Source organism: Pelophylax lessonae (genome assembly GCF_965119305.1).
Source record: "Pelophylax lessonae genome assembly, chromosome: 1".
In the NCBI taxonomy this organism is placed as follows: Eukaryota; Metazoa; Chordata; class Amphibia; order Anura; family Ranidae; genus Pelophylax; species Pelophylax lessonae.
In genome coordinates, this window is record NC_138768.1 from 344,487,114 (window position 1) to 344,505,422 (window position 18,309).

The window sequence follows — 18,309 nt, forward strand, 5'->3', positions numbered from 1 at the left end:
TTTCTGCCTAGTCCTACTCCTGCGGAGACAACATAACCCAGCTCTTGAGAATCAAGAAGACTACGTCTGTCAATGAGCTTAAGAGAAAAGGATTTTACGGTAAGATCTTACAAAAATCAATTTTTTCTTGTCTCTATCGACCTAATTTCAATATATGCTGGTCACCAGAGCTTCCTCTGCTTTGCTGTGGGAGAGGAGTATTATCAGTTTGTGGCATTACCCTTTTTGGTCTCGCGTCCACTCCTCGGGCCTTCACCAGGGCCAACACTTTTGTGATCAGCGAGGGGTCATGGTACTGGGCTACTTGGACGACCTCCTACTGCTCAGGTGGAAAACCTGGAGATCACCATACGAACTCTAAGGGAGTTTGGCTGGATTCTGAATTATCAGAAGTCTGCTCTTGTTCCGTCAACAAAGCTGGACTTTCTGGGTCTGACTCTGGACTCGGCCTTTGCCCAGAGGAAGCACTCTGGGCAAACTGCAGGCTGCGATTCGTCTCCTGCTGTCCAGCAGATGGTCATCCCTCCAGACTTGCATGCGGGTGCTGGGCCTAATGGTCTACCTTTTTGAGGGGTGGAAAATTGTCAGGCTGATTACCTGAGTCGGCAGCCGTTGGGCCAAGGGGAGCGGTCCCTTCATCCGGAGGGGTTTCATTAGTTGTGTCTTTGATGGGGCCTCCCCTGAGTTGGATCTTTTAGCGTCTCTGCTCAACAGAAAGGTGCAGAGGTTTGCGGCATAGTCACGGGATCCTCTGGCGGACACCACAGACGAACTGCTGGCTCCGTGGGGTCAATATCGTCTGATTTTTGCCTTCCCTCCTCAAGCTTCTGCCACAGCTTCTAAGCAGGATCGAGGCAGAATTGATTCTGGTCATCTTAGTGGCCTCGCCGTGCTTGGTACGCTGATCTGGTGTGGCTGGTTGCCAACGTTCCTTGGAGGCTTCTGTTCAGGGAGGATCTGCTGTCCCAAGAGCCAATCTTCCATCCTGCTTTTACAGTTGCTGGCTTTGACGGCTTGGCTGTTGAACACCAGGTGCTGAAGTATAGAGGTTTTTCTGTCAGTGATTCCAACGCTGTTAAAAGCTAGGAAATCTACTTCTAGGAAGATGTTCCATTGTACATGGAAGACTTGCATCATGTGGTGTGAGTCTTTTGGGGTTCATCCTCCCTTTTTTTTTTTTTTTTTTCCCCCAGTGGCTCAGATCGTGATCTTCCTTCAATGGGAGGTTGAGCAGAAACTGGCTTTGAGTACTATCAAGGGCCAAGTGTCGGCCTTGGCGTCTTCTTTCAACGACCCTTGGCCACACACTCCGTGGTGCGTACTTTTCTTCAGGGAGTTTGGCTCTGTGCTCCTCCAGTGCGATCTCTGTTACTGCCTTGAGACCTCAATTTGGCACGGAGTCCTCCAGAAGCCTTCTTTTGACACTGTCCCAGAAGGTGGCTTTTTTGGTGGCCATCACCTCTGCATGCAGGGTGTTGAAATTTGCAGCCCTATCCTGTCGTTCACCTTACTTGGTGGTTAAGAGAGAAGGTGGTTCTTCGCCCCTGTTCATTGTTCCTTCCAAAGGTTGTCTCTGATTTTCATTTAAATGAAGACAATGGGTTTACTTCCCTGTGTCCCAGGCCAAAACATCCAAAGGAAATTGCATTGCATGCAGTCCAAGCGATTAGGGTGTACCTGGCAGCTACAGAAATTCGACTCCCTATTTGTGCTCACGGATGGGCCTCGGATAGGGTTGTCTGCTTCCTTTGCGACCAATTCCAGATGGATCAGACAGACTGCGACTCAGGCTTATTCCATCAAGGGTCAGGTTCCTCATTTCCCTCTCAAGGCGTACTCTACTTGAGGACTCAGTGTCTCCTGGGCCTTATATCATCAGGCGTCAGTGACGCAGTTTTGCAAGGTGGCCACCTGGTCATCTGTGCACACTTTCACAAAGTTCTATTAAGTGGATGTGATGCCATTTGTGGATGCTTCTTTTGGCCGCAAGGTTTTGCAGGCTGCTGTTTAGAGGACCTGATCCTCTTTGAGGGTGTATTGATGTGTTTTTTTTTTTTTTTTTTTCAGGTGGGCTCCAGTTGTTTTGGTTCAGCTCCTTTTTACCTGGTTGGCTATAGTTTTTTTTAGCCTTGGGAATTTCTTTTTCGCTGTTCCCACCTCTCAAGTTTAACACTCCTTTGGGACGTCCCAATGGTCAAGAAGATCAGGAGCGGTGTCTGTCAATGAATGAAAGAGAAAATGGGATTTTTGACTTGCAGTAAAATCCATTTCTCTGATGTTCATTGACGGACACTGCACTCACCCCCTGTGGAATTGTAATTCTTCTGACACTGCTTGTAACAAAGACAAGAGTATCTATAGCAGAGAGAGGGAGTATACCCTCTGGGGCTGCCCATCGACGTGTGTTTTTTTTTTTTTTTAAGGACTGGTGTCCTACTCCTGAATGGGGCAGTATAACCCAATTGTTAAGATTAGGGGCTGTGTCCGTCAATCAACATCAGAGAAATGGATTTTACGGTAAGTCAGAAATCCCATTTCTTTAGTTCATTGATCGACACAGCTCCTTCGTGATCATTGGGTTATACTGCCCCCTACAGGAGTAGGACACTAGGCATGAAAAAGCTTGACTAGGCCTATGGGGCAGTCCCAGGGGGTATAGGCACTGTTTTTTTTTTTTTTTCTGCCCAGTCAGGAGTAAGGATCTAGTTCCTTGCTGGGATCTCTGGTCCTGGCAATTTATTCCTTTTTAGATTTAACTTTTTCCTTTTTCCTATCTTTGTGGTTTTTTTTTTTTTTTTGTTCCTGTGAGAATCTGCAATCAATTGCCGGACTGGATAATCTAGATCCAGGGTGTCTTCCCACCCCCCCCCCCCCCCCAGTCTGGTCAGCAAGCGTACGCAGGCCTCAACTCTGCGATGTCGGCCGCGACATAGCCCCACTGGACAGGGGCTGGCCTGGGAGTTGAACGGCTCACGCGGGCGCATACGATCTGGCCTCAGCCTGAATTGCATCGTTCCTTCTGGCCGACAGCCCACCATGCCAATGGAGCGGTGGTCTGTCTGGAGCGGTGCCCACCCTCTTCCTGGTATGGTAAGTAGCTATCCCCCCTCTTCCCCCTGGAGGGTTTTGGGGTGGATGTGGGCTAGTGGGACCCTCGGGTTCTCCTCTGTTTTCTGGGTGAGCTTAGTATATAGTGCCCTCCCCCTTGCCTCATCTGTCTCATCAGATCCTAAATTTTTGTTTCGACTGCCGTGGAGGTTAGTCACCCTACTGAGTCTGCCTCCTCAGATAGTGAGAGTGATTCCTCTGCTCCTTTAGTGTGCATAAAAAGGCGCTGGTGAATGCACTAGTTCGGAGGCGCCAGTCCCTTTTTGGCTTCCACAGGCCCTCCAATGCAACAAAGGTGTTCCACCTTTTCTGCTTACTTTGACAACATTGTCACAAAACAGTGGGGTTGTCAAAAATGCACTCTTGTGGACCCTAAGCGTTTTGCCATGCGGTATCCTTATGAGGATTCCTTGCTTAAAAATTAAACGGTCCCGTCTGTAGTGGACTCACCAGTTTCCAGGTTAAATAAATCTTAATTCCAGTTAGAGTCCCTGGCCTTTAGACATCCGGCTGATAGGAGGACGAAGGCTCTGGCTCACCATATGTTCACTGTGGCTACTTCGGGTCTTAGGCCGGCATTTACTGTTGCCCTGGTGTCGCAAATTCTGACTGTGGGCTAATTTTTTACGCCGGGACCTGGAGGGGAACCACTTGCAGATCAGTTGGACCAGGGGCTACAGTTTCTGTGATGCCTCTTTGGATGCGGCTCTTTTGATTCTATGCTGTCTGTATCAGCAGTGGTCCTTCGGCGTATTATCTGGCTGAAATGCTGGACTGCGGACCAGACTTCTAAGGCCTTATGGGGTCGCCTGTTTGGAGCTTCATTGGATGACATTAAGGGTCTCACGGGGGGGGAAGAGTACTCTTCCATAGGCTACCAAGGGCAAGGAGCCCAGTCATAGACGCGGTGGGCCATTCTTCTCAGCTCATAGTCCCTAAGGATCTCAAGACAAGGGATTAAAGCTCTTCAGGGCCTCCACCGGAGGTTCCAAGAGACCTGGTCTGGCAAGACACGAGCGAGCTCTTCCAGACCTGCAGACAAGGCTTCCTCTGCATGAAGGGGTGCCCTCACCCATATCTGGGGTGGGGGGGGGACTTCATTGGTTTCCGGATCCATGGACCTTACTGGTACAGGACAATTGGGTCCACGTTACAAGTAATTCGGTCCAATTTTACAAGATCAAGTTTCGGTCTTAACCTCCGGAAAGGTTCTTCCCTTCCAACCTGCACTTGTCCCCAAATTGCTTATGGGTTCTCTTTGGGGCAGTGCAAGACTTGTTTCTTCAAGGGGTGATTGTTCCTGTTCCGACTTCGGAACGTTTTCAGAGGTTTTACTCAAACCTCTTTCTAGTTCCAAGGAAGGCAGGCAAGGTATATCCGACACTGCTTTGTATAGGTACAGACATTCCAAATGGAGTCCATGAGCATGGTAGTGGTGTCCCTACATGAGTTTGCTTGTCTCGCTTCGATCGACCTCATGGATGCCTACCTTCACATTCCAATACAGCTGCAAGAAAAAGTATGTGAACCCTTTGGAATGATATGGATTTCTGCACAAATTGGACCTGGACGATCTTCTGCGAGCGGAGCCTCTGACTGCTCTGATGGACAACTTGGAGATTACTCTGCGAACTGAGGGAGTTTGGTTGGATACTGCACCTTCAGAAGTCTGCTCTGATTCCGTCCACAAAGCTGGACTATCTGGGTCTGACACGGCCTCAGCCAGAGTGTTTCTTCTTCAGGAAAAATTCCAGATATTGCAGGAGGCAATTCAGCTTGCATTCGGCTGTTGGGCCTGAAGGTGTCCACCTTCGAGGGGTTTCCGTTTGCACAGTTCCACACGAGATCTCGTGGTGAAATGGGACAAGATTCCACGTCTCTAGAGGTGGCTTAGTTCTCCATCACTTTGCCAATGCTCCTTGACTTCCTTTAGGGGGAAGGTCTGCTGTCCCAGGGGCCAATCCTCCACCCTGCTTTACAGTTGCTGGCTTTAAGTACGTTGAAGACGTACATTGTGTGGTGTGAGTCTCCTCGGGTTCCCCCTTTTCCTCCAATGAAGGGCTGAGCAGCGCCTTGCCTTGGGTACCTTCTTTTTTTTTTTTTTTTTTTTTTTTTTTTTTTTGTTAGGGCCAGGTTTTGGCTTTGGCAGTTTTCTTTCAACGTCCATTGACCACACATTCCTCGGTGCGTGTACCTTTATCCAGGGAGTTTGACTCTTGGCTCCTCCCATGCAGTCTCCATTGCCACCGAGGGACCTCAATTTGGTCCAGTTCCCATGCTTCCGTTGTCCCAGAATGTGGCCTTTTTGGTGGCTATTAGTGCTGTGCGCAGGGTGTCCGAGCTGGTGGCGTTGTCTTGTCATTCACCTTACTTGGTGGTTCACAGAGATAAGGTGGTTCTACGTCCCTGTCCGTCGTTCCTTCCAAAAGTCGTGTCTGATTTCCATCTGAATGAAGACAATTGTGTTGTCTCCCCTATGTCCCAGGCCTAAACATTCTAAGGAAATTGCCTTGCATTCCCTGGATGTGGTTCGGGCAATCGGGGTGTACCTGGCAGCTACGGAATCTTTTAGAAAGTCAGACTCCCTATTTGTACTGACGGATGGACCTCGGAAAGGGTTGGCCGCTTCTGCTGCGACCATTTCCAGATAGTTCAGACAGACGGTGATTCAGGCCTATTCCATTAGGGGTCAGGTTCCTCCTTTCCCTGTTTAGACGCACTCCACTTGGGTGCTTAGTGCTTCCTGAGCCTTTCGTCATCAGGCGTGGGTGCTGCAGGTTTGCAAGGCCGCCACCTGGTCGTCTGTGCACACTTTCACAAAGTTTTATAAGGTGGATGTGTTGGCATCTGCAGATGCTTCTTTTGGCTGCAAGGTTTTGCAGGCTGCTGTTTTAGAAGACCTGGTCCTCTTTGAGGGTGTATTGTTTTATTTTTTTCTGGTGAGCTCCAGTTGTTTATGGTTGAGCTCCATGTTACCTGGTTGGCTACGGTTTAGCCTTAGGATTTTTTTTTCTTGCTGTTCCCACACCTCATATTTAACACTGCTTTGGGAAGTCCCTATGGTTAAGAAGATGAGGAGCTGTCTGTCCATAAGCGAAAGAGAAAATGGGATTTTTGACTCACTGTAAAATCCATTTCCCTGATGTTCATTGACTGACACAGCACCCACCCCCCCCTGTGGAGTTGGCTTTCTTCTGACACTGCTTGTAACAAAAATGAGTGCCTATAGCTTAGAGTGGGAGTATACCCCCTGAGACTGCCCCATAGGCATAGTCAAGCTGTTTCCTGCCTAGTGTCCTACTCATGTAGGGGGCAGTATTACCCAATAGTCAAGAAGATGAGCTGTGTCCGCCAATGAACATCAGAGAAATGGAAGTCAAAAATCCAATTTTTTTTTTTTTTTTTTTGGCACCAAGGTCCCTGGCAGCTACAGAAATGTTTTAGCTAAGCTAGGAAATTTTAAGGGTTGGCAAATTTATTTGGTTACCCCTCAGTTTCACCTGTTTTTTAATATGCACTTTTTTTTTTTTCTCTACATTATGACTTTTTTTTTCTATCATTAGAATTTTTTTTAGTTTTAATGGGTCGAGTTTAAAAGCAAAATCTGACTTTTTGGGTATTGGTCTGCCTTGTTTTACATACACCACATAATTTTATGAAACCGGCTTGAATTTTTATTGTAAAATGTTTCTATTGTGTGTGAACAGTGTTCGTAATTTTTATGTGTTGACATTTCTTTCAGACCCCTCAATTCTGACATTTTTATGTTCTTGTTGGATTAATACTAACAATATTTTTTTTATGTTGCAGTGAGTGTGCACCTGTTGTTGGTTAAGCTTTTCTTTCAATTGTGCAAGAGTAATTGTGCTCTAACAAAAATCTGAAACTGGATTAACCTTTTATGTTTAAAGTAGAACTGTGGCAAGGCTATGGGCATTTAATGATTTTACAAATTCTTAACAGGCAGCAAATGTGCTTTCAAACATCACTGACCTATGAAGGTAAAGGGACTGTTGAATAATTTGTCCTCAAATTTCACAGAAGCACTGATGTTCTAATTTTGACTTCAACACTCCGCTCCACTCTTATGTCCATGCTATGTGTTGCAGTTCAGATTAGGATGACAGGCTGCCAAGCCACTCCAGGGGAGGGGGTGGGGCTGTAACAAAATTATCTAATAAGAGAAGGTGTTAAATCTTTTGTCCTATATATTTTATTAACAAGCAGTATAAAAGCAATTCGCTTTCAAATTTCTAACTAAAGTGTTACTAAACCCAGGACTCTGCATTCACTAGATCTGGTGTCCCACAGTACATAGAACATAAAAATATAAACTGCTAAACATCTTTTCTCACCAGCAGTATAGAGCAGTCTTGTGACTTCTATCAATGTCTGGCCGAGCACTGGTTAAAGCTCATAGGTGGCATTTTCATTCTCCTCTGGCTGTCCTATGAGGCTCATTGGCTGTGTACTGATCACATGCACCCTCAAAAAATCTCTAGCAATATGTACCAAACTGGGCATGTGCAGAGTGCGTCCTAGGGCTCTGTGCTATCAACAAATGGATTGGGGACAGTTAGAGGAGGAATAGAGAAGACCAGATCAAACTCCTTTTTACACAATGCGAATGATTAACCCCTTAGGTTCCACTGAGTATACCAAGCATGCTGTACTGCATATAAAGACTGGCTATAGTAACACATTAAGGTAGACCTATAGGCAAAACTTTTTTTATTTTCTGTGTCCCATTGCGGGGATTTTCCTTCACGTCCTATAGCCAAACGGGAAGTAAGAGAAAATCCCTACGAATAAGGGAATTTCTTGGGGACCCCCAGGTCACCAGAACTAGTCTCCCCATTGGAAGATTCCCCTCTTCTTCTTTTTTTTTTTTTTTTTTGGGGGGGGGGGGGGGCGGGCGCAACCCTAAAAGTTTTTCTTTCAAAGCGAATGGTAAACAGGAAAGATAAAGAAAGTGAATCTCCCAATGGGGACACAAACCGCAATAAAAAAACAAATTCTAATCTATCTGCACGGTCTCCAAAACCAAAAAATAATTTTGCCTTTTTTTAATTATACTTCAAATGGTAAGAAGCTTAGTCACAGTTCTACTTTTTAAAGTTTATTATAGTTGTGTTTTTGTCCTTGTTTTCTTTATTGTCCCAAGTTTGGCCCATAAATTTGCAGCGCTTTTGGTCTTAGACAGTCTTTGCTGTCCTGTCAACTCTTTGAGGGCTTTGAGCCTTTAAGGCCCCTTTACAACTGTGCGACTTTTTCTGCAAAGTCGTACCTCATGATTTCCAATGAGTACCATTCATATCTGTAGTCCCTGCACTACTTTGGTCTGACTTGAGGTCCATAGACCTTAAAATTACACAGGCGTTGCTTCAAGTCGCGTCCAAAGTCGCGTAGCTCTCAGGTGGTACAAGTGTGAAAGGGGTCTAAAAGCTTTTTGTGATTTTTAAATTCTAAACATGAGGCATGGCTCAAAAACTTCAGGATCTTCACCCTGTTATCTGGAGTCTGTATGCAAAGTTTTGATTTTCTTTTATGTAACGCATGCTGTGTGCTTGCCACAGAATACTTCTTGTGAAGTCTTGCAGGTAAACCTACAAATTTAATGATGGCATTAAGCCTGAATATTTAGATTATTGCCTAAGCCCAACCAAAATTGGCTTTCTGATTATTGAAATACATTGGTTAAAGGGCTCTCGCAGCAGCTGGAACCTCCTGGACTCTGCAGACTTTATTTCAAGACCTATGCGAGTCAGGTCATGATACAGAATTCATTCATCACCAAACTTAATGAAAAGATCCAGAAAAGGGGCTTTAATGCAAAATGACAAGACCCAGGAAACGGGCTTGCTAAACCCATTGCTTTTTCTACTATTTATTTACATCAGTCCCTGCTCTCGAGGAGCTTACAATGCACGGTCCCACTCACATGCATATGTACAGGTGCACACATGCTAGGGCCAATTTGTAGACAAAAACCAATTATTGGTTTCATTAAAGCAGATTTAAACACTAAAAAACAAAAGCAAGTCGTATATTTCAGCTTACCAAACCTTCGATGTGGTTTGAATTTTTTTTTTTTTTTATGGGAGATTAAAACTTTAGATGGGGAGATTAGATGTTTAGAGAAGGATAGCATTGTTTGGGTCTACAATTGTCACAGGAAGTTTCAGGGACTCCGCATTTCTCTTAACTTGGAAAATAAGCTTATGCAGCCACCACATGACTGATAAGCTGCAATATATTGATTTTGGTTTTTGAGTTTTATTTCCCTTTAACCAAAATGGTCTGTCCCATAATGCCCTCAAAGACTTGGCAATAAAGATCAAGCACATATCACTGCTATTGCACCATCGACCGCATACCAAGCCCTGCTTCTCCATCTCTATTTTTGTTCTTCCATCTTTTCCCCTTTTTAGATGGGCTCTAGCTATGCTGTTCTCTACACTGTGTGGCATATTCACCTGGTGGATTGTGTGGGGCTCCCCTCTGCCCTTCCTGCTATTCTGTTTTGATGGTTTAAGAACATAATAGCCTTCAAGACCATGGTAAAATGGCTAGTGTAAGTGCCCCATTAGATGTGTTCTGTCATATGTGTGTCAACTGCATGAGCTTTGTCTGCTTTCCCCTGCTTTTTTCTTTCACTGTTAATGTAAAATCTATTTTTTAACATATTTTGCGACTTTTTGCCAACTCAAGTTGGCTGTGGGTCCATGTTAATAGGGAATACTTCAGTAAAGAAAGGACAAGCCTAATATACATGTTCGCAAGAAAACAATTAGACCCTCAGACATTGTATTTTCATCTGACCAAGGCGTCCACTATTCTGTGCATTTAGAGTGTCCTGCCTTTTTAAAGAGTACACATTTCATCTCCATAGAGTTGAATAGATAAAAAGATGAAGTTTTACAGCTGCTTCAGTTACCATGTGCTACCTTCCGGTGTCTACCAGGATATGCTTTATACTTGGATGATGTTGTCCACTGTACCATTTTATAGTTTTGTTGGGTCATTGTATTACCGAGCACTTGTGATTGGTGGTTTGCATGTATTTAGCATTATTTTAATCATAGATATTACTCTATCGTTCATCGACAGACGCAGCTAGTCAGACTATAGGGTTATGCTCCTCCTATCAGGAATAGGCACTAGGCAGGAATAAAGCTTAACCACCCCTATGGGGGCTGTCCCTGCAGGCATAACCCCACGCACCCTGCTATCAAGCAGTTTGTTTCTGCCTAGTTTAAGGAATAGGACCTGGCTTCCTGCTGGGACCGTTCTTGGCTATTATGGGAAAGTTTTTTTGCTAGTTTTGTTTTTATTTTCACTAGTTAGTTCCTGAGGACCAAGATCCAGAGTAACTACAAGCAACAGCCAGCTGAGGTTTCGCACTGGATAATCTAGATCCTTAAGGTCTCCCAGCCTGGCCAGCGAGCATGAGCAGGTTCTAGTCCAGAACTAGGCCTCGCCACGACAGTGCCCTGACGGATGGGGACGAGCCTGTGAGTGGGTGAGTGGTCTTGCTGGGACGCACAAGACCTAGAACGCCCTGAGTCACAGCTTCCCCTTGGCTGACAGCACCCCCATCCCGGGCGGGAGGTGATCTGTTTCAGGATGGCACCCACCTGGTACCATGGTATGAGTAAATTGTCCCACCAAAAAACCCCTGGCGTTCTCGGGGTGGACGTGGGCTCTTCCCTGAAATAGTCGGACCTTGGGGGCTCCCTCAGTTCCCCTGACATCTCGGAGGACTAGTCCAGTGTACCCCTCGGCATTCCCCTACCCCTTGCAGGTTTTCACCTTGGGGTGGCGGTAATAATGCTTGCTTAACATACATTATATACCCCTGTATCTTGTGGTCTTTAAGGTGACCATCTAATAGTTTTTTTTTTTTTTAAACTATTGATGCTCCCTGCTGATACCACTGCTTGTGGAAGAGCATTCCACATCCTTCCCGCTCTTGACAGTAAAGAACCACTTGCATAGTTTAAGGTTAAACCATTTTTCTTCCAGTTTTAGTGAGTGGCCCCGTGTCCTATTGAATTCCCTTACTCTAAAAAGTTTGTTCCTTTATGCTATGGTCACCAGTACAGTATTTGTACATTGATATATCCCCTCTCAAGCGTTTCTTCTCCTCCAGAGAGAATAAGTTCAATGCTTGTAGTCTTTCCTTATAGCTGATGTCCTTCATTCCCTTAATTATCTTTGTTGCCCTTCTCTGTACTTTCTCCAGTTCTAGCACATCCTTTCTGAGAACTGGTGCCCAGAACTGGCCAAGATGTGGCCAGACTAGAGGCTTGTAAAGCAGAAGAATAATCTCTTTATTTCTGGAGTGAATCCCCTTTTTTATACATGCCAGTATTCTGTTGGGTTTGCTTGCAGCGGCTTGGCATTGCATGCTACTGCCAAGCCTGTTGTCCACTAGGACCCCCAGGTCCTTTTCCATCTTGGATCCACCCAGAGGTCCCCCCCCTAGCAAGTATCATGCGTTTGTATTTCTGACACTCAAGTGCAATACCTTACATTTTTCAACATTAAATCTCATCTGCCATGTAGTTGCCCACCCCATTATTTTGATCAGGTCTGCTTGTAAGGTTACCATGTCCTGCATAGAAGATATTGGCCTGCTTAGCTTACGTCCGCAAATACTGAGATTGTGCTGGATATCCCATTCTCAAGGTCGTTTATGAATAAATGAAACAGGATTGGTCCCAGGACAGATCCTTGGGGGACCCCACCTTCCACATCTGCCCAATCCGAGTACTCCCCATTTATCACCACCACTGACTCGCCCCTGGAGCCAGTTCTCTAGCCAGATACTCAACCTATGGTCCATACCTACATACAAACCTTAGTTTGTACAGTAAGCGTTTATGGGGAACTGTGTCAAATGCCTTTGCAAAGTCCAGATACACCACATCAGCTGGTCTTCCTTTATCTAGATAGGCAACTCACTTCATCATAGAAGGTTAATAGATTGGTCTGGCAATCCATGTAGATTACTAATAACAGTTTTTTATTACTATAGTCTTGTATATAATCCCTTAAGATCACCTCCAAAATTTTGCAGACTACTGATGTTAGGCTAACCGGCCTATAATTCCACGGGATATATTTTGGCCCTTTTTTAAATATTGGTACCACGTTGGCTATTTTTCCAATCAGCTGGCACCATACCTGTCTGTAGACTATCCATAAAGATCAAGAACAATGGTCTGGCTATCACCTTGCTGAGTTCTTTTTCAAGCCATCTGGTCCCGGTGATTTATTTAGGTTTCGTTTTTAAAGTTTAGTTCTAAGTTAACCATGGGGGTGCTTCCTGAGGTGTATTTATTTTAACATTACAAGCTGGGTTAGTGTAGCCCCCCAATGCTTTTGTGAAAACTAAAGAGAATTTATTTAGCACTTTCGCCTTCTCTCTGGCCAGATTTCCTTCATCCTCTTTTAAGGGCCAATGTGTTCTGGTCTCGCTTTCTTACTATTTATATTCTTAAATATTTTTTTTTTTTTTTTTTTTTAACTCTCTTCTGCTATGTCTCGCGTTCTATTTTAGCTGCCTTGATTTTGTCTTTAATTTCTTATTGCACTCTTTGGCTATTCCAACATTACAATGACCCCCTCAGCCTTGTATTTTTTCATGATTTTTATATTCCCATTAGATTATATGGGCAGCTATTTTCTTTCATTCCCCATTGAGAATGCATGAGCGGCCATTTTCCTGAAGACCATAGGCTGGACAGGCATGCGGCATGGCTTTTCAAATAGAGGCTGAGTTTTTTTTTTTTTCTCTTCCTCTTCCTGTCCAGTCAGTGTGTTTCGTTTTTACACAGATCGTGCTGGAAGTCTCCTCTGTGGTCTGGTAATGTTTTCCTGGGGTTCCCTGTGGATTTTTCTTCATTCTCTTCGCTATTATCTTATAATAACCAGGGATTGTGAGCCCGCACTCATAGCGGTGGGACTGCATTTTTGGCGGTCTTAAAGAGACCCTGCCCAAATATTTTAAAGTGTAACATGGAGTCCCAGGATAATATTTCACCTGCAGACCCCCTGGGAGCGATTGCGGGACCTTCTGGTTCAGTCTCAGCCAGAGATTGCATTTTTTTTTTTTTTTTGCAAAATCTGATGTCTAAGGTAGACTGCCAGCCACAAATGCCCTCACCTCCATCAGCAGGGTCTTTGGACTCTGAGATAGACATGGCCGCCTCAGACACAGACCATCCTGAGGGGTCGGTGTCGTTGCATTCTGACGGTGAAGAGGACCTGTCCTCATCAGCTGCTGCAGGGGAATGTGCTTTGGTGGAAGCTCTTAATAGTTTCAGTACGGGAAAATTTAAAATTGGCTGAACTCACAGTGGTGGGTACACGGGTTTCTTTTGGCTCCCTCAAATCTCGTTAATTGGACAAGGTGTTCCCTTGTCCACAATTGTTTCATACTATTGTGGATGAACAATGGCGGCGCATTAAGCATTGTGGATAGTGGTGCCGAAAGCATTTTGCATGCCGTTACCCCTTTGTGGAGACAGTGTCCACTAAGTGGACTGTACCACCAAAAGTGGACCCCCCGGTGTCCAGGTTGAATAAAGTGACTCTGGTACCGTTGGAAGAGTCCAACTTTTGCGGACCCTGTGGATAGACAGGTGGAATACTTTGTCCTGCCATTTACACATGGTAGCAGGTCACATATTAAAGACTACCTTTGTGAATGTTTTGGTAGCGCAGACCACTACAGAATGGGTGAAGTTACTTAATAGTAACTTGGAAGCTGAACGGCTCCCCTCTGCGGTGTTGAGGCCTTGACTGATCTTCCCTTCTCAGGGGCAAGGCTGATTTGGATCCTCTTGATGAGTTGATCAAAAGGTATCGGGGGGGGGGGGGGGAGCACTCCTCTCCCCCAATCCTCTCCCCCAATCCTCTAAGGCAGTGGCCCTCAACCCAGGCCTACAGCGCCCATTAACACGTCAGATTTTAAGTATTACCTTGGGGAGATGCAGACTAGAGTACTGCAATCACCGAGCAGCAAATGATATCACCTGGGATGTATTTCAGTTATCTTGCAAATCTGGCCTGTTAGTGGGCCTTGTAGGCCAGGGTTGAGGACCTCTGCTCTAAGGGCAAGGCGCCACGTCCTAGGCGGGGGCCTTCCTTTTTAATGCTCATGAACGTCTTTTTCGTGCCTCCGGGTCGCAAGAAAAAGGTAAATCATTCATTCAGGTCTTCTGGGGGTTCCAAGAAGCCGTTTTCGGGAAAAGCAAAGGCCGGACAGTCTGGACCTGCAGACAAGTCCTCGTCTGCATGAAGGGGTGCCCTCGCCTGATTCTGGAGTGGGGGGACGTCTTTGTTTGTTTCTGGAACTGTGGACCTCCTTGATTCAGGACAAATGGATTCACAAACTGATCCGATCTGGGTACAAGATCGAATTCCGATCTCGCCCGTCCGACAGGTTCCTGTCCAATCTTCGACTATCCCTAGTCCGGTTAAGGGACTTGCGAGGGGCAGTACACAATTGCTGTCACAAGGAGTGATTGTACTCTGGTTCCTTTTCAGGACGGTTTTTAAGGGTTTTATTCAAACCTATTCACCGTGCCCAGGAAGGAAGGCAAGGTGCATCCCATCCTGGATCTCAAGGTCTTGAACCGCTTTGTGCAGGTACAGAAGAGATCCATCCGTACGGTAGTGGCGTCAATACACCAGGGAGATTTCTTAGCCTCCATAGATATCCAGGACACATATCTGCACATCCCTATTTACGCTGGACACCAGTGGTATCTGCTCTTTGCGGTCGCACGGAGGAGCATTACCAATTTGTGGCGTTACCCTTTTGATCTCGCCTCCGGTATTGGCATTGCTGCGTCAGCGGGGGATTGCGGTACTGGGGTACCTAGACTATTTCCTGTTGAGAGCGGACTCTCCTTCAGTCTTGTTGGGGGATCTGACCGTCACTGTCAGAACTCTGCAGGATTTAGGTTGGAACATCAATTTCAAGAAATCTGTGCTGACGCCTGTCTTGAGACTGTATTATCTGGGCTTGACTCTGGATTCAGCCTTGATCAAGGTGTTTCTTCCCCCAGACAAGCTGCAAAAGTTGCAGGAGGCGATTCAGTTGTTGTTGGCAAACAATCTGTCCTCTCTTTGAGCTTGCATGCGGGCCTTGGCTCTGATGGTATCAACCATCGAGGTGGTTCCGTTTTTTTTTTTTTTCTCAGTTCCATACCAGACCTTTTGCAAAGGGAGATTCTTGTCAAATGGAACAAGGATCCAAAGTCCTTGGACTCTTTGAATCGGTTAAGCCACAACAGTCTGCTCTGTTGTGGTGAATTTAGTCTCCAGTACTATGCCAGGGCAAGTCCTTCCTTCCCGTTATTTTGGATGGTGGTGGCCATGGACGCCAGGGTACCTGGACAATGGAAGAGTCGAAACTACCGATGAATGTTTTGGAGCTCAGAGCAATAAAGCTTTGTCTGAGCCATTGGACGACTCGTCTGCAAGATTGTTCTGTTCGGATTCAATCGGACAACACCACAGCTGTGGCTTACATCAATCACCAGGGGGGCACCAAGAGTGTCTTGGCAGCCAAGGAGGTGGCCGAGATTCTGGCCTGGGCGGAAAAATTTATTCCAGCCCTCTGCTGTACACATTCCAGGTGGGGAGAACTGGCAAGCGGATTACCTGAGTCTTCAGGTGTTGGATCAAGGGGAGTGGTCCCTGCATCCGGAGCGGTTTCATCTCCTGTGTGTTCGGTGGGGGAATCCCGAGATCGATCTGTTTACTTCTTACCTCAACAAGAAGGTTCAGAGATTTGTAGCCTGGTCTCGAGATCCTCTGGCCAACGCCACAGATGCTCTGGTTAGCTTCTTGGGGCCAGTATCGGCTAATTTATGCCTTTCCTCCCTTGGAACTCCTGCTGAGGCTTCTGCGCAGGATAGAGGTGGAAGGGATTCCAGTCATTCTGTTGGCTCCGGACTGGCCTCGCCGGTCTTGGTATGCAGACCTAGTAAGGTTGGTCACTGATTCTCCTTGGAGACTTCCTCTCAGGGAAGATCTGCTGTCTCAAGGTCCGATCTTCCATTCTGCTTTACAGTTGCTGATTTTAACGGCATGGCTGTTGAAAGCCAGGTATTGAGAGAGAGAGAGAGGTCTTTCTGACTCTGGGATTCCTACGCTATTGAAGACTAGGAAGTTGACTTCTAGGAAGATATATCATCGTATGTGGAAATCGTATCTTTCATGGTGTGAATCACTGAAGGTGCACCCTCACTGGTTTTCGATAGCTAGGGTCCTGGCCTTTCTTCAGAAAGGAGTTGAACAGCGGTTGGCTTTGGACACTTATCAAAGGCCAAGTGTCGGCTTTGGCTATATATTTCCAACGCCTGTTGTGTAAATAGTGAAAATATCTAATACTTTTAGTATCTTTAGGAGTTTCCGGATAATTAATTAGCATTGATGGCCAGACTGACTTAAAAAAACAGTGTGAATTTATTGTCACACAGTTGGCATCATAAATACAATGTGAAAAGTATAACAGTTCAGTGTAGGTAAAAATTATAAGAAATAAAAGCAATACTTCTGAAAAATGTGTCCAACTTGATATCATGGCTGTATAGGCATGTATGCTCTTCTGTCCTTCACTCTAATCTTCAAGTACAAGAAGACACAGGAAATGACGTCTTTGGGTTTCTGAGAGCAAGCACCTGTTTAACGTTGTCAGAGTATATGCATGTAAAGTCTTTGTGTTTGTATGAGTCTGTCTCCTCTCTCTGCTAGTGTCGTCCTGGCTCTATAGCTTACATGTAGGCATCATAACTTCACAACGCTCAAAACCTTGTATGGCATAAATTCTGTTAACTTCAGCTATTTCTATACAAGAGGTGGTACTAAATTTATAGTCATATGGACTTTGGCAAGCCCACATGTAACACTCTATTCTTGTAACGTGGCTGATGTCATGTTATATCATATAACCAAAAATCTACACAAGTTACACACATTACCAACTTGTACAAATACTATTAATTATGACTGAGATTACACTAATCTCAACTAACCTTATTTCAACAAATATAGGTATTATTCCTTGTATTACATAGATCTTGTCTATTCTTGACTTCCCATGACATGACATTCTATACCAGATACCTTTTTAATAGGTCATCCTCCAACTAGCTACATACACCAGAAATATCTGACCTTTTACTGCCTCAGCTCAGATGAAGAACTTCATCACTAAACACCTGATCAAGGTCATTCACACATTATTATTATGGTTAATCGTCACACATATTAATATTATGATTAATCCTAAAACCAAATATATTTTGCAAGCCTGCTGTGAATATAATTCCAATAAGTGCAGAATTATTAATTTGGAATAATTATCTAAATGTTAGCCACGTATGCCTTGATTCGTTATACAGGGAGTGCCCAATATGGCTCCTCCGAGAAGGTCCCCGCTACCGCAGTGGGATCTCAATTTTGGTATTATCTGTTCTTCAAAAGCCTCCTTTTGAGAACTTTCGGGAGATTTATCTGCTTTCGTTGTCCCAGAAGGTTGCCTTCTTGGTGGCTATCACTTCCGCTTGCAGAGTATCTGAACTGGCGGCGTTGTCCTGCTGCTCACCTTATCTGGTGATACACAGAGATAAAGTGGTACTTTGTCTTCATTCAGTTAAAAATCAAACAACTGATTAGGTCATTGTGTTGCCTTCACTGCCCTAAGCCCAAACATTCTAAGGAATTTGCGTTGCACTCTTTGGATGTGGTTCGGGCGATCAGGGTCTATCTGGAGACCACTGAGTCTTTTAGAAAATCAGACGCTCTTTTTATCCTTACCAAAGGATCTCGTAGGGGATTGGCTGCGTCTGCAGCGACCATATCCAGATGGTAGTTCAGGCTTATTCACTGAAGGGTCAGGTTCCTCCTTTCCCGGTGAAGGCGCATTCTACAAGAGCGCTTGGTGCCTCCTTGGGCTTTTCGCCATCAGGCGTCGGTGCTGCAAGTTTGCAAGGCGGCAACTTGTTCGTCTGTGCATACGTTTACAAAATTCTACAAAGTAGATCTGTTGGCATCTTCGGATGCTTCCATTGGCTGCAAGGTTTTGCTGCCGTTTAAGGAGAACTGTTTTTTTTTTTTTTTTCTTTTTGAGGGTTTGTGTTTTCAGGGTGCGCTCTAGTTTATTCCTGATTGAGCTCCATG

General features: G+C 45.2%; 1 protein-coding gene across 4 annotated transcripts in view; it reads left to right on the forward strand.

Annotated features, from left to right (window-relative positions):
• Positions 1 to 18,309, forward strand: part of CDC14B (cell division cycle 14B) — a gene marked incomplete at its 3' end in the record, with an annotated part of 185,714 nt that overhangs the window by 158,309 nt on the left and 9,096 nt on the right. For 2 of the 4 annotated variants that reach the window (XM_082245535.1, XM_082245534.1), the window contains exon 13: positions 9,540 to 9,682. The exons of the other annotated variants lie outside the window; for them this stretch is intronic. In XM_082245535.1, coding sequence (XP_082101661.1) covers positions 9,540 to 9,651 — 112 coding nt within the window. The remainder of the gene's footprint in view (positions 1 to 9,539; positions 9,683 to 18,309) is intronic. 4 annotated transcript variants of the gene reach the window in all.